Source organism: Pteropus alecto, unplaced genomic scaffold (genome assembly GCF_000325575.1).
Source record: "Pteropus alecto unplaced genomic scaffold, ASM32557v1 scaffold79, whole genome shotgun sequence".
NCBI lineage: Eukaryota > Metazoa > Chordata > Mammalia > Chiroptera > Pteropodidae > Pteropus > Pteropus alecto.
In genome coordinates this window covers 17084099-17103664 of record NW_006494612.1, presented here as the reverse complement: position 1 = coordinate 17103664, position 19566 = coordinate 17084099, and the positions used below count along the sequence as shown (strand labels likewise).

The window sequence follows — 19566 nt, the reverse complement described above, 5'->3', positions numbered from 1 at the left end:
AGAAAGAAAGAAAGAAAGAAAGAAAGAAAGAAAGAAAGAAAGAAAGAAAGAAAGAAAGAAAGAAAGAAAGAAAGAAAAGAAAAGAAAAGAAAAGAAAAGAAAAGAAAAATAAATTAGAATGGATGGGGCTTGGGACAGCACCAGATCTAGAAGCTCATGTGTTCACAAGAATTAGGATGCCTGAAATTTCAGTGCAGGGAGGAAGAGGAAGAGCTATTAAATACTAAGGAAAAAATGGTGGTTATAGTACTCTAGAGAGAGTGAAAGCAGCAGAAATTTTAGCAGACTTCATATATAGGGAAAGGAAATCTCTCTGAAGAAAAACTTTAGAAACTTTCTATATGTGAAATGCCAGCGAAAACTCTATGCCTTTAACAAAGCCCAGAGTTATAGATCACCTGCAGTATTCTTCAAAACTTTTGAAGAGAGGTTTCTATTCTCTTGAAAGCAAAGACCAGGCAGAAAGAGGTCAGGTTTTAAGTACTTTCATCACTCAAACATTCACAAATATGTAATTGAGTGCCCAAATGATACAGGTACCATAGTAAATTTTGCAGGTATACAATGCAGAATTGCAGATCTCAGGTTTAGTACCAGATGCCTCCAGGAGAGCATTTTCGCCAGACTTGTACCAGATACCTCCAGGAGAGCATTTTCGCCAGACTTGTCAAACTCTTGGAGTCAAAATAGAACAACTGAGTGAAAGACAAATACTATGAGCTATTATGGTTCCTGGTGTAGCATCATAAAGCAAAAAGATACATAATTGAGATAAGTACAGTTTGAGAAAGGCCCTTTTGGTGTCGAAGTACAGAGCATTAAATCCCATATAGCACTATCATATGTGCACTGTATTCAGGAAATCTAAGGAAGTCCTGTGGGAAGTTGCAAATAGATGTGAGTTTAAATCCAATTTGCCTAGATACAAGAAATCTTAAGAAACTGGATTTCCTTTTGGATAGGAGAGATGACGTTGATGGGAGATATGCTTAGATTAGTTCAAACACTTTGCCCTACTCTAATGCTCAAGATTCCTTAATGACTGCTGTTATTAGACTTGTAACTGCTTAAGCTTTGGAACAGCTTGGAAGCAAGCTTGGACCAGTGGTACAGGCTATCAGAAACTTGAGAAAATTTTGGAAAATACCACACTGAGAGAACTTAACTAAGTCATGGCTAGGGCATACCACTATAACTGGCCAGGTATGTCAAGAGAAATGACAATTTTTAAGTTTTCAAATGCCTACAGAGGTACAGCAGTACATAAATAAGTGGGCTTGACTAACCAGAATGAACCAAAGAATATCTTCATCTGAAGGGAGAGCTATATTGATGTCCAATGTTGTGGATTCCTGACAATATGTCAACGTTACATGCCCAATAAATGTGCAGTTTTTTTCAAAGGAAGCCAAAAATTTGTATGTGAAATTTAATTTTAAAATGTAATCAACTTATCTATTTTTTTAAAAACTGTGAGTCAAGCAAAACTCTATAGGCCAAATATAGTACCTGGGCTGCCAGATTATGGTCTCTGGTTATCCCATTTCCATTATAGATGGCCAGCTGTTGAAATCCCTCCAGTCTGAACACAGACTCCTTACCCGAGCTGGTCTATTTGTTATCAACTCAACATACAATCCCAGATACTGTCCATTTGGCAGTATGTCTCTAGGCAATTCTGCTGGTCACTAAAAAAAGTGATCTTGGTAGCTATGAGTCCACAAAGGCCACAAGATGAGACTTAATGAACATATGCTATTTTTCTTTCAAAATATATTTGTTAACCAAAATGTTTTTAAAATAAAATTTAGTAAACAAGCCAAAACTGCCCAACTTCACCAAGATATATATATATTTAAACAATAGATATCTTCCAAGTTCTCTTCTCCTTATTATATGTAGCTTTATATAAATCAAGAAGTGATTCTAACATGAATCTTAACTCTGAAAAACTTGTTTTCAGTACAATTTCTAAAAATCAGAAAAATTAGAACATAGGAAAAACTAAATGCGACATATTTAAGAAATGTTATCAGTAAATTGGCTTCTCTTTTAGACTTATAAGCAAAATTAAAGATATTAGGGAGTTCAGAAATGTTATAATCACATGTGGTTAAGGAACTTAAGACAATATGGGTTAGGACTCTGATATATTCAAATATTGGAACATTCTCCATGTTAGCTTTCTCAGAAACCAGTTTTTTGTTGGTTTTTTGTTGTTTTTGTTTTTGTTTTTATTTTTGAAGAGTTACAAGTGATGTTAGAAACTATTCCCTTCAAATCCTTAACTTTGTAGAGGGAGAAAGTAAAATTACTTTGCTTAAGTGTAGTTAGTGGCAGATTCAAGACGGTCATCCAGTAGTCTTAAAACACGCAGCAGTGTTCTTTCCTTTGGATTATTATCCTAGTTCAGTAAAGCCATCGTTGTATATGAAGATGCATTATTACTGGCCATGTGTAACTGGAAGAATTGAAGCTACATCTCCGTCAAGCCTTGCTAGTTGAAAATCCAATCATTGTTTTGGAAATTAAATAAAAATCTGTACATGGGCTTTGAGGAATTAAAGAATTAGAAGCTCTTGCCCTGGAAGAGCTTATATTCAACTTGGTAAAATAAAAAGAAATATTAAAAATTTAAATATCAGAAAAAATAATTTAACAGCACGAGCTACCACAAGACAGATAAAGAATTGCCCAAAGAATGTATCATGTATCTGATAATCTAGCCTTTTAAAAAATTATACCTCCAGTAATAAAAACATCTGCCTTTGTAGCATTATTTAGTGGACAAACTATAAAGAGTAAAATACAAGGTAGAACAAAGCATACAAATGAAACAAGTTACCTCTTGAAGTTACTCAATACAATTCTGTCCCCAAGAGCACAAAGTGTGCCTCTACCTCACTTTTCTATGGTGCACATCAGTTGTGATCCCTAACATTGAGGTCACTGCCTTATCACAAGATATGTTGGCCAGCCTGAATTTTTATTTGGACACAGAATTTCCTAATCAATAAACATTTTTGAATCAAAAAAATACATTTAAAAATGGGGGAAAAAATAACTTAGATTTTGTATAAAACAACTCCAACTCTAGGAAGAGAAAGAAACTATTTCAAAAACAAAACTCCAATATTGTATAGATGGACTGGAGACTGTATGAAGGTAGGGTAGGGAACTAGAGTCAAGAATATCTGATAGGAAACTAGTAATTCAGGCATCAGGTGCATATCTCTTGTATCAGATGCTGAAAGGAGAGTCTAGAACAAAGCAGTGGTGATAAAGTAAGAACAGATGTAAGAGCCAAAGTCAGATAGATCTTGTTGATCTATTTGATTAAATGAGGGAAGGAGGCAGATGGACTTGAAGAAATCAAGGGTAAATCTCAGGCTTTTAGTTTAGATAACTGCAAGAATTCTTTACTTCATATTATTAAGAATAAAACATTTAATTTAGCTGTTGTCGACTTCCTTGAAGTCTTTTTTCTTAAATAGTTAGGACTCCTGCTTTCAAAAGATGAAGTAAATGTACTTTTCCCTATTTCTCTTGCCAAGTTCAAGTAAAAACTCTGGAGGTTATATACACATATATAAAACAAATAGAGACTGAAAAGTTGAGAGAAGACAACAGACTAGCTAGGAACTTGAGACGAAGGAAAAATACAGTGGCGAGTTCCCTGAATATTTTTTCCTATTCTGTCCCAGACTGAATACTAGAGAAGCTGGCAATTCAGAAACACCAATGGGCACAGACAAGAGGGGGAAAACAAAAGAAAAAAAAAAGCCCCGCCAAAAACCTACTCTCTCTAACCAAAGGACAAGGGGCATTCTAGTAAGAAAGAAAACTTTTTAAACAACCACTACATTCCAGTCAAACACCAGATAAAAATTGCAGTCCCTGCTCCCCACTCTCATCAGCAATGGTCATGTAGACGGCCTAGACTCCCACGCTTGTAGGAAGTAATAATGCATCTCAAGCCCCCCAACAAAGGAGGTGTCAGAGAAGGCCAAGTGGGAACCTGGAAATTTCATCCTAAGCCCAGAATTTCATCCACACCCAGCAGTAACAAGGAACTCCATTTTCTCCTGTGGACAAGGTATCAGAGACCCACTGGAGGCAGGACTTTCAACACTCAGCAGTAATGAAGGCATGGCCTCACAGTGTCAGTGAAGACCGTAAAATATTGTATTCCACCTTCACGCTCGGAGGCAGGACTTTCAACACTCAGCAGTAATGAAGGTGGAATACAATATTATACGGTCTTCACAGTGTCAGTATTCCACCTTCACGCTTTGGTAATAGGGATGCCTTCCTTTCCCCATTGGATGTATAAGAGACTCATGGAGTCAGGACTTTCACCACTGCTTGGGGGTATCATGACCACCTTCCCACATTATCAGTGGAATGTAGGTGGGTAGCAGTAACAAGGTACCCTTCCCCCTCCCAACCAGGATAGTATCACAAAGGCCTAGAGGGAAGTCTGAACTTCTACCTCTGCCCAGCAGTAACAAGGAGAGAGAACTCCCTCCTTGCCCATCACTGGTTGTCAACAGAAGCCAAGTAGAGAATCTGGACTTTACTCCCATCAACAATAACAAGGCAGCGCCGTGTTTTACCCATGAGAACGGTATCAAAGACCTGTGATAGCACAAGATTTAAATAAGACCCTGTCTTGTAACACAATACCCAAAATGTCCAGGTTTCAATCAAAAATCGCTCATAATGAAGATTCAAGATCTTGAACTGGATGATAAAAACAAATGCCAACACTAAGGTGGCATGATATTAAAATTATCTGACAAGAATTTCTAAATGGCCGTCATAAAATGCTTAATTACAAACACTTGAAAAAATGAGAAAAAGTCTCAGCGAAGATATAGAAGATATAAAGAAGAAACGAAATGAACTTTGAGAAAAGAATGCAATAACTGGCAAAAAAAAAAAATGGGTCAAAAGCATAACAAGGAGACAGAAGAAATAATTAGTGAATTAGCAGAACACAGAAATCACACAATCTGAACAGAAAAAATAGACCAAAAACAAACAAAAAAACAGGCCCCTGGAATTTGTGGAACTATAAAAAAATCTTAGTTATGTCATCAGAGACCTAGAAAGAAAGGAGAAAGATGGGCTAAAACGTTTTCAAGTGCTAAAAGAACTGTTAACCTAAAATTTTATATCCAGTGAAAATATGGTTCAGGAATGAAGGAGTAATCAAGACATTCTCAGATGGAAAAAACTAAGAAAATTTATCACCAGAGACCTACACTAAAAGAATAACAAAAGGAAGTTCTCTAAACAGGAAATATAAAAAGTAAAAACTATAAATCAAAGATGTAAATAAATGGAAAGATATTCCTTATCTATGGAATAGAAAATGCAACAGTCAAGATGCCAATTCTCCCCAAATTGATATATAGATTTAACGCAATTCCTATCAAAATTCCAGCAAAATTTTTATTGTAGATACAAACCACATTATTCAAAAATTTATATGGAAAGGCAAAGGAAGTAGAAAAGTTATAACAATTCTGAGAGAGAATCAAGTGAGAGGAATCACTCTACCAATTTCAAGACTGATTATATAGCCACGGTAATAAAGACTATGCATTATTGGTGGAGGGACCGAAACCAACCAGTGAATATAGAACTGAGCAATAGTCCGTAACACATATGACCAACAAATTTGTGCCAAAAGTGCAAAAGAAATTCAATGGAGGAAAGAAATTCTTTTCAAAAAATGGCGCATAAACTGAATATCCAAAGACAAAAAAAAGTATCTTGACCTAAATCTTGCACCTTACACAAAAATTAATTCAAGATAGATCAGAAATTTAAATGTAAAACAAACTATAAAATCTATAAAAAATATAAGAAAAAATCTTCAGGACCTAGGATTTGGTAGAGTTCTTAAATATGACACCAATACATGAAAAAACAATCCAATAAATTAGATTTCATCAAAATTAAACACTGTTGATCTTCAAAAGACCCTACTAAAAGAGAAGCTACAGAATAGAATATTTACAAATCACATTATCTGACAAAGGACCTATACCTACAATAAGAACTCTGAAAATTCAACATTAGAAAAACAAACAATCCAAACATAAAATGCACTAATGAAGAAACATTTCAACAAAGAGAAAAATGGAGGACAAATAATCACATGAAAATATGTGCAATACCATCAGCCATTAAGGAAATGCAAATTGAAAACCCTGAGACACACTTCTATCATAACAGCTAAAATAAAAAATACCAAATATTCATGAGAATATGAAAAAAATGGATTTTTCATAAACTGCTGATAGAAACATAAAATAGTACAGCCACTTTGGAAAATGGTCTGGCTGTTTTTTAAAAAACTAAACATGTAACTTACCACCTGACCCAACAATCAAAGTCCTGGGTATTTATCCCAGAGAAATGAAGACATATCTGTATAAAAACAGATAAACAATTGTTCATAGCAGCTTTATTTGTAATAGCTGAAAACTAATCAAAACATTCCTCAATGGATGAATAGTCGTACAAACTGTGGTGTATAAATACCATGGAATATGATTCAGAAATAAAAAGGAACAAACAAGAATTTGGATGGACTCAAGGAAATTATGCTGAGTGAAAAAAGCAAATCCTCCAAAGTCATAACCTTCATGATTCCATCAAAATGATGAAATAGTAGATGAACAGATTAATGGTAATATGTAAAAAGACAGCATAATGGAGAACCTTGTGGTAATAAAATACTTCTGTATCTTGATTGTAGTGGTGGTTACTCAAATCTACATGTGATAAAATGGTACAGAATTACTCATATATTGTACCCATGTCAAACTCCTGGTTTCGATATTATAATTAAGATATAACCATTGGAGGCAAATGATGTAGAGTACACAGGGACCTGTCTGTACTGTCTTCGTGACTTCACGTTGCAATCTATAACTATTTCAAAATAAAAGGTTAAAAATAACAACTATTGGATGATATACAATAAACTTCTAAAGGATTCCTTAGAGGGAAAAACTACCCCTCTATTAAATCTGTGTGACTAAGAAAGTAAATCAGCTTAGTCTGTGATTTTTTGGATTGGGGAGGGAGATTGGTTTTGAAAAACACTTTGCTGATGTTTACAGTTGAGAAATTACATCACAATATTATTGGTGTAATGTAAAAGTAGATTGTGTTACTTATGCGAAGGCATTAAAGAGTTAAAATTATTTAAAATGTACCTATATTTGACTGCATGTTATCTTTTCTCAGAGATTCAAATCTAAATACTGATGAGCTTAATTCCAAGAAATACATTCCTGCAAGCTTACTTCATATAGTAAGATTTCATTTTTTATATATAAAACATTTGCAATGCCAACAAAATAAAAGTAAAATGAACTAGAGCACCCTTAAAATGAATGAAACATAATTCTCCTCCAAAAGTTATACTTTTATTTATTTGATATTTCAATACCAGTAAAAAAATATACAAATGCACACATCCTTCAACCAGCCAATATTTTAATAATACACAATATTAACTGATATAAAAAGTGCTTTCACAATCTGTTACCACCTAAATAATTTTGACAGTAATAGATGCCCCACCATGATGCCTCACATCATATAATTTTCAAAAATGTGTTCTTTGACTTCTAACCTCTGCTCTTCTTTAGAATTACCTGTGAGGGGGAAAAAAAATGAAGATTCATATTATATCTATAGTAAATAAAACATAGTTCCTCAAAAAAAGTCAAATAGTCCTATGTGTACAATATGCAAAACTGAATTTATAAAAGCCTTTGCCTTGTAAATGGTCTTAGACTTCTACTTCTCTCAAAAAACATGAAATATGCCTAGCTTCTCAAAATTTGGTTTTATAGTCATTTGCAGATATTAATTTCTTCAACTGTAAGCCAAAAGTATCTAGATTAATGGTTCCTAACTTAAGGTTTATAGAAATTTAGTAATTCTGGGAGTTAAAAAATATTCCAAAACTTGAAAATCCTATTATAAATCAGACACTTAACAACTATAAAGCAATACAAATCCATTGTAATTCCAATTTTTTTTTTTTTAATTTTTATTTTTTTTAGGCGCGGCAACCCTTGGTTGACCTCACAGACTGTAAAGACCTTGTCAGCTTACAATCCCTTATTTTTTATTTTTCACGCCTACAGCATCTGGTCTTCCTAGGTGGTATCCCAAGTACTAACCAGGCCCGACACTGATTAAATTCCAAGATCAAACAGAATCGGCCTGTTCAGGGTGGCATGGCTGGAGACATAATATCAATTTCTTATATTTGGTCTGGAATTATATCAATTTAGAGACCAAAATTAGTCATCCTAAACTGAAAAGCTTGTTGGTAGACAATTTTCAAAACATATAACCCATGAGAGAAATAAAACAAAGAGACCTTTAGTTGTAAAAGACAGAGAGCATTAGACTAGAATATCTCCAAAAATTTTTTTCAAAGAAATGACCTACTTTTAGCTAAGTATACCTATCATTTATTAATAGAAACAAACCCTAAGTTTAAAATACACAATATACTCTTCAAGCTCTTAAACCTTGCTTTACCTGCAGAAAAATATTTATGACTTTATTAGTCTAGAAATTTGTTGGAATGTTTATAATTTTAAGAGAATTTAAAGCCCCTAAAAAAATGCCAGGACATGAACATTTCTAGGTTTCTGCAGAGGTCACCAAATAGGTCTACAACCCGGGTGAGTACTTCTCTATTCTATAAGATGTTAGTATGGGTACTGCAAAAGAAAAGTATTATGTACTCAAATGAATTTACAAAGTGCTCAGTATATTATGTACTCAAATTTACAAAATGTTAAGTTAAACAGAGTTCAACGAGTTTCTTTATCGCTAATTTCTCATAATCTTTTATAACTTTACATAACCATAGTTACATAAAGATGTTATATTGTGGAAAGCTGGACAAAAGGTACATGGGAACTCTACTATTTATGCATCTTCTGTGAGTCTATAATTACTTCAAAATAAAAACATTTTAAACAAAAGTATACAAAGATATAGACTGTCAAAAATAAGTTTCTCTCACACCATTTCCCTCTGCCTTGTCGTCAACCATGGTTGCCAATTTCTTGCACATTATTATAGAAACAAATTCTACATACGTAACATTGTGACTATTTAAGGAGGTATAGTATGTTAGTTTATCTAAATTTACCTTGTCCCCAGAAGCTTTTCATGGTGGGGCATCTATTAATATCAAGTGGAAATGATGATCTCAGGAACACTTTTAGAGAAAAAATTTGCCCTAGGCATTCTACTCTCACATTATATAGAAATGCTAGTAAGAAGCAATCTTCTTTGCTTTTATAAGTGATTTTATTCATAAGTCTCACAAATCTCAAAACAAAGTTAGAAAAACAATTATGTAAGTAGAAAAAATAATCAAGAAAAAAGTTTTGATAAATTTCAAAGTGATAAACCTTCTCAATTATATATAGCCTACCATAAACCATACAGATTACAAATATTCATTTTCTCCTAAATGGTGATAAAGCAGTGGCTAGGAATTTTTCCATCAGAAATCCATAATATACATATAAAGAAAATCAAACTCCATTATTAAAATCCATTAACATGAAAAGTCAAGTGTCAACTGAGTCAACAAAGCTGAATAATGAAACTATATCAAGCAGAGGTGATAAACCAAGTAGTATTTTTTAAGGTAATTCTTGCTCAAGAAAAGAGATTCAGACTTTACCTTTGCTGCAGCCAGTACATGATCCTTTTTAATGATTCCAGACTTATTCTCACAAGCATTTGTCCTGGACTCTTCTGCCAATCGATGAAGAAACAATAAACAGTTTAGATGCACCTTAAAAAGAGAAAATTTAAAAGGATTTTTAAACTCAAACATAAATGATTTCAAATAATGACTTTTAAAAATAAAAGATCCCAAAATTTATTGTTGTGCTATTTAGTTTTGTGATTCAGTCAATTAACTTGTATTTAAGGTAACAGAATTCCGTTACTATAGGTCCATCTTAGATCCCATACAAAGGAGACTAAGTTATTGTAATACATGAAACAAGGCTATGTAAGGCTGACCAAAGACCATAGACAATAACAGTATTGTAAAGCACCATTAGATCAAAACTTATGTAGGGTTCTATCAAGTAATAAATATTCTTGCTTCTGATTCCAAATAAGTTTAAATTTATAATGTATTTTTTTTAATTTCTCGGAACTTTTAAATCAAAACTTATCAACAACTATATTTAAGACTAATCATCTCTCATTCTACAGTCCAAAGTCTAAAGATTTTTTAACCAGGTATTGACATATCTATTCAAAAATATGTTAATAATTCTAAAAGTTTACTGAATTGAAAATTGTATACACAAATGTTACTTGTCATCTGACAATATCAAAATAATCATATCAATAATTTATAAGGCACCTTTTAAGAAATTTTTTAAAATAGATAATATAAGCAGACAGTACAAAATTTAAGTCCACAAAGGACTGCAGTTATGTGAGTTATTAGCACTGTGGAAATCTAGGAAAATGGTACGTATGTATTCTTTACTACTTCTGCCACTTCTTGTGAATCTGTAATTCTTTCAAAAATATAAAGCAGAAGAGTATACAAAAGGGTAAACTGTCAAAAATAAATCCACCTTCCACATCACCCCCAGTCAAACATGGTTGCCAGTTTCTTGCATATTCTTATAGAAACAAGCTCTACATATAAGCAAAATGTACATATGTACTTCATTATTTAACTTCATTTTCTGAATATGTAAAATAACATTTGTTAATATTTTAATCAAAATTCACTATCCAAACCAAAGTGCTTTTCCATCAATCTACACACACAAACCTTGAAAACAGTTCAACTAGAGCATAAAATCCAAGCAAGAGACAATGTGAAGTGAGCTGCAGTCCTATCTCAATTCTTTCTCTAGGATCATAGCTAGTGCTCTTTTATTTAAATTACTGGTAATGTTTTACCCATCTTTTGCTTCTGCTCAGTGCCTGAGGACACTACCAATTTAGGTCCAATTAGACAGTATCTTTAACATATAATTTCTTTGGTCATTTACATAATAATACACTTTTTGCATTATAATTAATACAGAAGAATTAATACATACTACCTTATATGCTCCCCCACAGTTTATTAAATGTTAAATAACTAGGCAATGTGTTTTAAATTATTTATGTTACGCAGAAATCTTTAGTGAATTGTTATAGATGTTTAAGAATGTTTTAGTGATGTTTGCGAAAAATATAGTTTGGGAATTTAAATTTAATAAGAACATATGGAAGGACATATTCTTTTGGTACTTCTTTTGATGTACTGTCTTCTTTAATTCTTACAAGAACTCAGATGTAAAGCACCCAATTTTGATTCTTTACATTATTATATCATATCATTCATTAAAAAAATAACTTCCAATGATATCCCATTTCTTTTGCAGCAAAAACAAGTGCATAATATGGCACAATTTCCTCTGTTAATCTATATTTTCTACTTCTAAAGATAAATAACTTCCAGATGCCCTCAGGATAAATTCCAAATTCCTTAATACTAAATTCCACTGGACTAGGCTTTTCCAGTTTCATCTCTTACCTTTCTCAACTTCCAGTTCCACACTAGGTCTTTGAACTTCTTTCAGTAATCAAATACGATCTTGCCTACAAGCATCCTATTAGCTTGTAGACTTTTTTGAGAAGCCCAACTTCCCCCAGTATGTAAGGTTATGTAGACCCAAGGCACCCTGAACTTCCTTTCAATGCACATGCTACATACATCATGCAGCAATCTTTCACCTGTCTTCCACAATGTATTATAAGGGTAAGAATTCTATCTTTCCCAACATTGTATCCTCAGTGACCTTTAGCCAATGACCCAATATGTAGTAGCCACTCAATAATTATTATTGCATAAACAAAAAGTCCCTCCATAGTTCCCCAAATTAGGTCAAAAAAAATTTTTTTTCAGTCAATTCCAATAAACTATACTGTTTTGAGATTTGGTTATATCATTAACCTACATGGAAGTCCTTTCCTCTTCATGGTCATGAGCCATATATACCAAGAAAAATTAATATTTCTTTATTTTTGATGTCACACAGGTTTTAAGGAACTTATCCGTCATAAAACTGTTGAGTGGTAGCACTCAAATGCACTAAGGTTTAAATTAAAATGGTCAGAACAAAAACAAATTTTTAGGTATTTAGCTATCATTCAAATTTGAAAAGTATAAGCCATTCCATTAAGAATTTACACTGAAAAAAATATCAGCTTTGAAAGGTAATTCAAAAGATAATTTACCAAAAAAAGATGGCCATTTTTTGACAATCTCAATTGACCAAAAAGATTGGGCCACCTGACTTCCTCCTACCTTCATCATAGCACTTTTGAGTTTTACATAAACCACAATGCACTCAGATATTTCACCAATTCCTCAGTGATAAATCTAAAAACTGAGCCACAAAAAAGCTGAACAATTTATTCAGATTAATAGATGTACTCACTGGTACTGGCCCTGGAGGTACACAATCAAATAAAACAACAAAAAGCTGGTTCAGAACTATGAAATAACACAAAGAAATTATAAGTAAAATGTCAGAAATAATAACCAATCTATATATAGTTGCCATGTAGTCCTGACATTAATTGTACATTCAGAATGTTCAAGGTATTATACTAAACATAAGGAATACAAATAGTCCCAAAGTTTCCAGTTCAATAGGAGACACAAACCTACAAAGAAATTAGACAGATGTGTGACAATAGAAAATAGAAGAAGGTAAAGTTGATCCTTTCTAAGATTAAGGAAAGCTTCACTGAAGAAATAGCATTTGAACTGGATTTTGAAAGAATTGGGAGTTTGCCGAGTGAAGTGAGGACATCTTCAGGCAGAAGAAATATTTATATCAAAGACAGCATAAAAGTTGATTAGTGTTATGTTAAAGATAATGGGAGACACAAAAGAGATATGCATAATTCCTTCCCCTCAAGAAGTGGCATATCACACTAGGAAACAACATTGACACATGAAACTCTTAGAGAACAGTGTCAAAGTCCCAATAGCTAAACTGTATATACACTTTTACTGCTATTAAAGTTCAGAAAAAAAGAAATAAGAACAGACTGCCTTAATGGTAGAAAAGTTTATAAAAGATGTGAGACACCTTCTGGGTAAGATTATGAAGTGTCAGTGGTAAGCAGAAAACCATAAGCAAAGAAATCAGGGTGGTAGGTAGCAGATACAGGAGGACACTGAAGAAAAATTAATGAAAGCCAAAGAAAAAGATAAGACCTAGGAATAGATGGCGGCCTGAAGAAATTCCTTTCCCTTACCACTACAACTGCTTGGAATGTCATCTCTTCTTTCAAGCACCACCTGGATCCCCCTCTACAATATAGCCCACATGTCCGTAGTTCACTTTGGGGCAGACAGGTGGTAGAAGTGGGAGGAATATAATCCCTTGAGTAATTTCTGCCAAACAATCTAGAGCCTCCTAGAAATTCTTGAGCAGGTCTTTCTTCCCCCTCCATTTTGAAGTCCAGCACAGTGAAAACTCCTAAAAATGTCTTGTAAATCAATTTCACTTTAATCCAACTCACTTGTGCCAACTTTATCACCACTGTGAGAGGTGTACAAAACAGTATATATTGTCTTTTCTTATGAGGCCTAAGAAAGGAAGAAAAAGGAGTGGAGCTAGAAAGGCTACTTTTCCAAGCAAAAAAAAAAAGTTTTGTTTTGGCTTCAGAGACCAAATAAAGGAAAAATGAAGACAATTTTATAGTAGTCTAGCAAAAAGAGAAACCCTGCAAGTAGGTGACAGATGGGAAGGCAGTAAAGTGGGAGGAAAGAAAACTAAACAGTGTAGCTTAAGAACAGATGGAATGAATGATGCATTCTGAAGACACTCTCCATGCCATATATGTTAGCCACAATTCTTTATCTTGATCTCCTGAAAATTAAGTGCCCACTTATAATGATCCCTTTATTCAAAGAGCTCTTGTGACAAACCAGAGGAGGTACCTCCCATGGTTTAAACCTAGGGAAACTGTTCATTCTGCTAGAGGGATATATGTTCCAGGCATTCAACATAAAAACTCTGAATTTATTTCAAGACAGAAATATTACACAGTGGTTTGGTTGTGGCTATTGACTAGGTAAGCATTATGCTGCACGTATTATGAGTCGGATAAACAAGTTTTAACGGTCTAGCTTGAAAACTGAACTAAAAGGTGTTCTAAAAAAACGAATTCAGAGCTGAGAGCATAATATAAATTTTTGAATCCGGGTTTTACAATTAGTAGAGTAAATAAGGCAATATATTTGGTTAACAACGTAAAAAAAAAAAAAAAAGGCATGTCAGTAATGCCTTTTACAATACTTAAATAAAAATAACCCGGCCTGAATTCCAAATCTACTTTTAAAAAACTATCCTTCAAACCTTTGAAAAGTACACTAAGCACTGCGCCAGACTGCTCCTGAACAGCTCTATTTAAAAGCTATAAACAAGAATTTAACGTTAGTTCTCTCCTTAAGATGATGTGGCTAATAGCCTCCCGTAAAAAAAGGTCTAGATATCTACATTTCAGTGGGCCCCGGTACAATTAAACATCATGAGTATGAACTGACATGACAGACTGGGGCAAACCTGTCTAGTCATTGCTGTAAACGCCTTAAACATAGGCCTGAAAGAACTAGATTTCCTGGGGGCCGCGAAATCAAGGCTGGGGTGTATTTCCCCTACCTCGCCCTGCCCCGCTTCAGGCCCAAGAAGAAACAGGATCTCACCAATAGGTCGCCACTTGTCTCTAGACGAAGGTGAGGCTTCTGTCGTTTGAAGACGCGCTTTAGAAAGCCGCGGGGAGCCTTGCGCCTTATTCGCTGCTTCTGAGAGACTGTAGTCGAGAACGCCATCTTCTCCTTCAGGCACCAGCGGCCTCAGCTTCCGAAGTCCTCCCTGCACCGCACAGAAGCTTACGTTAGCCGGGAGAGCAAAAACAACTCGGTCGCTAAATCACTTCTTTATACCCGAGATCATGGCCTGAACCTTTGAATCCGCCGCCAAAGGAGCGCGCCCGGCGCTCTGTAGTGACGTCAGCCCCGCGCAAGCCCCGCCCCCGAAGACACCCGTTGTTACTAGAAAACACCCGCGGTGGGCGCCCGGTGATGTCATTAAAGGGCCCCGGCCTCCTTTAACTTCAATCGCCCTTTTTAGTATGCCTGCCCTATAGAGCTATTTCTCCTATGTTCTATAAAGATGTGGGGAAATTGTGGAAAATGGTGGTATGCCAGGACAGCTACACTGACTCTCCAAGCTCTCTGTACTGAGCTCAACAGCAACAGACTAAAAAGTAGATGAATAGGAAGAACTTTGTGATGTTTTATCAGGATTCGTAAAGAACAAAAGCCTTCCTAGCAAGGCATGATTTTCTGATATTAACAGCTAACACTTTATGCTTTTGTAGAATTTCATTTGATCTTACCTGAGATCTTTTTATCCCAGCTTTTTACAAATGCTGCTCCCTTTAATTTTAAGGTCCCGCCACTTACCCTTGCAATAACTTGAGGTGGTCTAAATATTACCTCATTGAAAAACTTTGCTACTTCTCTAAGCAATTAACTTTCCTATCTCCTGTATTAACATATAGGTAGTTCTCAAAGTTCATCCTGCATCAAATGGAGCATCACTCCTGGGGCTTCCAAGTCATTAAGTCTATATGGGACTTGAGAATTTACATTTCTAATCAGTACTCAGACCATGTTGTCATTGCTAGTCTGAGGACCACTCTGAGATCACTCCGATTTTCATTGCATCTCTAATACTATCTATGTAGTAATTATTGTGATTTCAGTATCCACACAGAAGATCCTTCTATCCGGCCTTTCATTTCCAAGACCTCCCCTGTCAGTTATCTTACTTTTTTACCCTATGAGTCACTTATACCTGTGGTCATACACTAAGACTTGTCATTACCAAATAGCATACCCTTCCTATTCTCAATTCAATAGACTAGCTCTTCAGCTTCGTCTCTGATCTTTTAAACTCCCTTCAGTACCCCAATTCCAGCAATTTGTAGATGTCATTGGGATCACTGTCCTTCATTTCTACCACATCCCTAACCTTACTCTACTTATCCTCCCTCCTGTGGTCCATTATACATCATTCTAATATTCCCTTGCGTTTTCCTCAGCTCTCTAGCCATTCCTTCTTTTTCCCCTCATACTCACCTGACAAAACCTGCTCAAGTTAAAATCTCGATCCATTCTATGTTTGCATCTGTGAATTGATGTTGGCTTAAGAAAGACAAGTCTCAATTTAAATTCATGAGCACTCAAGTGGGCTGTGAGTTATCTTTTGCTATTTCCTAAGTTCTTTCATTCACCCATTCTCTTTCTCAAACCTTCCCTACACTCCCTACCCCATCCTCAACCTCAGTTGATGACATTGCTTCACTAACAAAATAGAAGCTCTCCCATAGAGACATCCCATCACCACATCTACCCATCAGTCTCCACCTGCTCCCATAGATGAACCATCTAAGACAACTATTCCATTTGTGCCCTAGATCCCAAGTCCCTCTCTTCCTTAAGAACATTCTCTCTCTGGCAATTCTCTCACTTCCTTTATGGATTTTCCTACTTAGCTATTTTTTTTTCCCATTTTCACACTCACGTGCTATCTCCAGCCTTTTCAAAATGCTCTCAATCCTCAGCTACTGCCCTTTCACAAGCAAACTAGAAAGTGTTGGCTAAATTCTATGTCTCCAATTCCTTTCCTCCTTGAAGCCACTGCAACCAGACTTTTATATCTATCTCTCCACCAAAATTGCTTTGGTCAGCATGATCAAGAATATAACACATTTACATCCAATGGTCAATTCTCAGCCTTTGGGTTATTTGACTAACCGGGAATATTTGTTGAGTTCTATGATTCTTTCCTCCAAGACACAATTTCTTTAATTGGATACTATTCCCTTTTTTGTTTTCCTCATACCTGATGGCCCTTCAGTCCCCTTTCTGTTTCCTCCTTGTGTCCTTTATCTCTAAATTCTAGAGTACCCCAGGACTCAGTCCCGAGGTTTCTTTTCTATCTATACTCACTCCCTATGTGATCTCATTCAAATTACCAAAATTACATCTCCAGCTGATTCCCTTCCCTAATCAGATATGTGTATCCAACTCCACTGGACTGAAATTTTAAGTCATCTTAAATTTAACACATCCGAAATTAATTCTTGATACACCTCTATACCACAATCTGGCTCCTCCCACCATCTTCCCTATTACAGCTGATAGCATTTTCATCTTTCCAATTACTCAAGCCAAATCTTGGAATGATGCTTAGCTCCTCTTTTTCTCTCATCTTACATTCAATCTTTTAGTAAATTCTGTCAGTTTTACTTGCAGTATCTGATCACTTTTGTCCAAGCCACCCTTATCTCTCACTTGAATAATTTCAATGCCCTACTGTGTTGTAGCCTGTTTCTATTTATCCCCAGTAGAAGAGCCAGATTTAAGTTTGATTATGTCATTCTTCTCCTCAAATCCTTTCCATTTCCCTCAAAATAAAAGTCCCTACTATGACTTATGAAGCCTTACCTGCCCTCCAAGTGCAAACACACTTACAACTGTACAATGAACTCTGATCTTCCACAACTCAGCAGCTCACTCTCTTCCAGCTGTATTAGCCTGCTTGATGTTTCTCAGACACACATGAAATCTATCGAACACACCAAACAGTCCTCCATCATGTGTTTTGCACTTACTATTCCCTCTGCCAAGAATACTTTTTCCCCATTTATCTGCATAGGTGTCATTATTACTCCTTCAGTTTTCTGACAAGTATGAGAGAGATGTATACACATATATACCTAGAAATACACATGCACACAAACACATATACAGGTCAAGTAGCAAGCAGAGGCTGAGATATCTTCTCAGCTCAGTATTCATTGACATTATGTTGGTAGCTAAAAACTGGTCATGGTAGAAATATTACTAACGTAACTTTGCATATATCCCTGATGACCTGGACATCCTAACTTTCTTTCTGGTTTATTTTTCTACATAGCACTTTTCATTAATATTTGCTTCTGTGTATAGAAAAATATTATTGTAGCTTTACTTATAATAAAAATAATTGGAGACAAATAACATTCATTAAGAAGTAAACACATATTGCTATATGTATTAACTTCCTATTGCTGAACTGTAACAAATTCCCACAAACTTAATGGCTTAAAACAATACAAATTTGTCATCTTACAGTTCTGGATGTCAGGAGTCCTAAAATCAAGGTGTCAGCAACACTGCCTACCTTCTGGAGGCTCTTAAGGGAGAATCTGTTTCTTTGTCGATTTCAGCTTCTAGAGTCCACTTCCATTCTTTAGCTCAAGGCCCTTTCTTCCATCTTGAAAGTGCATCACTTTACCTTCTGTTTCAATCAGCACTTCTCCTTTTTCTGATTCTGATCCTCCTGACTTCCCCTTCTAAGAACCCTTGTTATTACATTGGGCCTACCCAGATAATCCAGAAAAATTTCCCAAGATCTTTAACTTGAACACATCTGCAAAGTGTTTTTTGCCACATAAAATAACATTTTCATATTTTAGAGATGAGGACATAGACATCTTTTCGGAGTCATTATTCTACTACAGGTTCTCTTCCTGGACTTGATTCTAGAGTAGAGCTGTTCAGTTGAACTTTCTTCAATGACCATATCTGACTATAGGTTTGTCTATATCTGTTCTGCCCAAGACAGTAGCAACATGTGGCTATTAAGCATTTGAAATAGGGCTAGTATGACTAACAATATTAATTTCATTTAAATATAATTAATTTACATTTATATTTAATAGCCACAGATCTCTAGTGGCATCTATATTGGACAGTGAAGTTAGAGTAAACTGAAGGTAAATCGAACAAGTAATTCTCTCTGGCAATTTTGTAGATGTGTGGAAGCAAGGGGAGAGGATTCAAAGAGGACTTTCAATTAACCTGAATTTTTTCATATATTTTACAATGAAAATACTTACTGTTTTAAATTTTTTTAAATGTTTAAGATAATATTTAAGAAGACTATGAGGATAATAATTTTATTTATCCCCGTAATAAAGTATGTTCCTATACATTATCTTATTTGACCTTAACAAAACTCTGATATTGGTAGAGCTGGTATGAATGTAATTATTTCTATTTTACATGAAATTATATAGTCAGAGAGTTTAAGTGGCCTAAACTAAAAAAGTGTATGAAGAAGAGTTAAGACATTAACCCTGGTGTTTTAATTTTCCAATATGTTATACTGTCTTTCAGTATGTATGTATGTATGTATGTATATGCACCTACATTCTGCTTAATAGCTTTCCTTTAAAAACTTTATTTTTATAGACTTTTTTCTTCATTTATTAAAGAGTTACAGAGTAAATCACTAGAAAATTTCATCACGACCTAAATTTTCAAAACATTTTCCTTTTTAAATGTTTTTTCAGTAATTTTCTTTGATTCGAAGGGTTAAAAAATCACAAGACAGCTAGAAAGCTAGC

The 19566-nt window shown here is 34.8% G+C and overlaps 1 protein-coding gene across 1 annotated transcript; it reads right to left on the bottom strand.

Moving 5' to 3' along the window:
• Positions 1–7501: 7501 nt before the first annotated feature.
• CENPW (centromere protein W) lies at positions 7502–15110 on the bottom strand. The gene is made up of 3 exons (XM_006926148.3): positions 14810–15110; positions 9746–9859; positions 7502–7679 (listed from the first exon to the last, which is right to left on the bottom strand). Exons 1-3 carry the CDS (start codon positions 14933–14935, stop codon positions 7653–7655), a joined length of 267 nt encoding a protein of 88 aa, XP_006926210.1. The 5' UTR covers positions 14936–15110; the 3' UTR covers positions 7502–7652.
• Between the last annotated feature and the right edge of the window lie 4456 nt (positions 15111–19566).

Bases quoted from the DNA above. Each gene is read 5' to 3' on its own strand.
- CENPW (XM_006926148.3), bottom strand. From the start codon at position 14,935: ATGGCGTTCTCGACTACAGTCTCTCAGAAGCAGCGAATAAGGCGCAAG. The intron at 9,860-14,809 runs GTGAGATCCTGT...TCTCTTTTTAAG, and splicing joins AGACAAGTGGCGACCTATTG to GTGCATCTAAACTGTTTATT. The intron at 7,680-9,745 runs GTAAAGTCTGAA...TCCCCCTCACAG, and splicing joins ATGTACTGGCTGCAGCAAAG to GTAATTCTAAAGAAGAGCAG.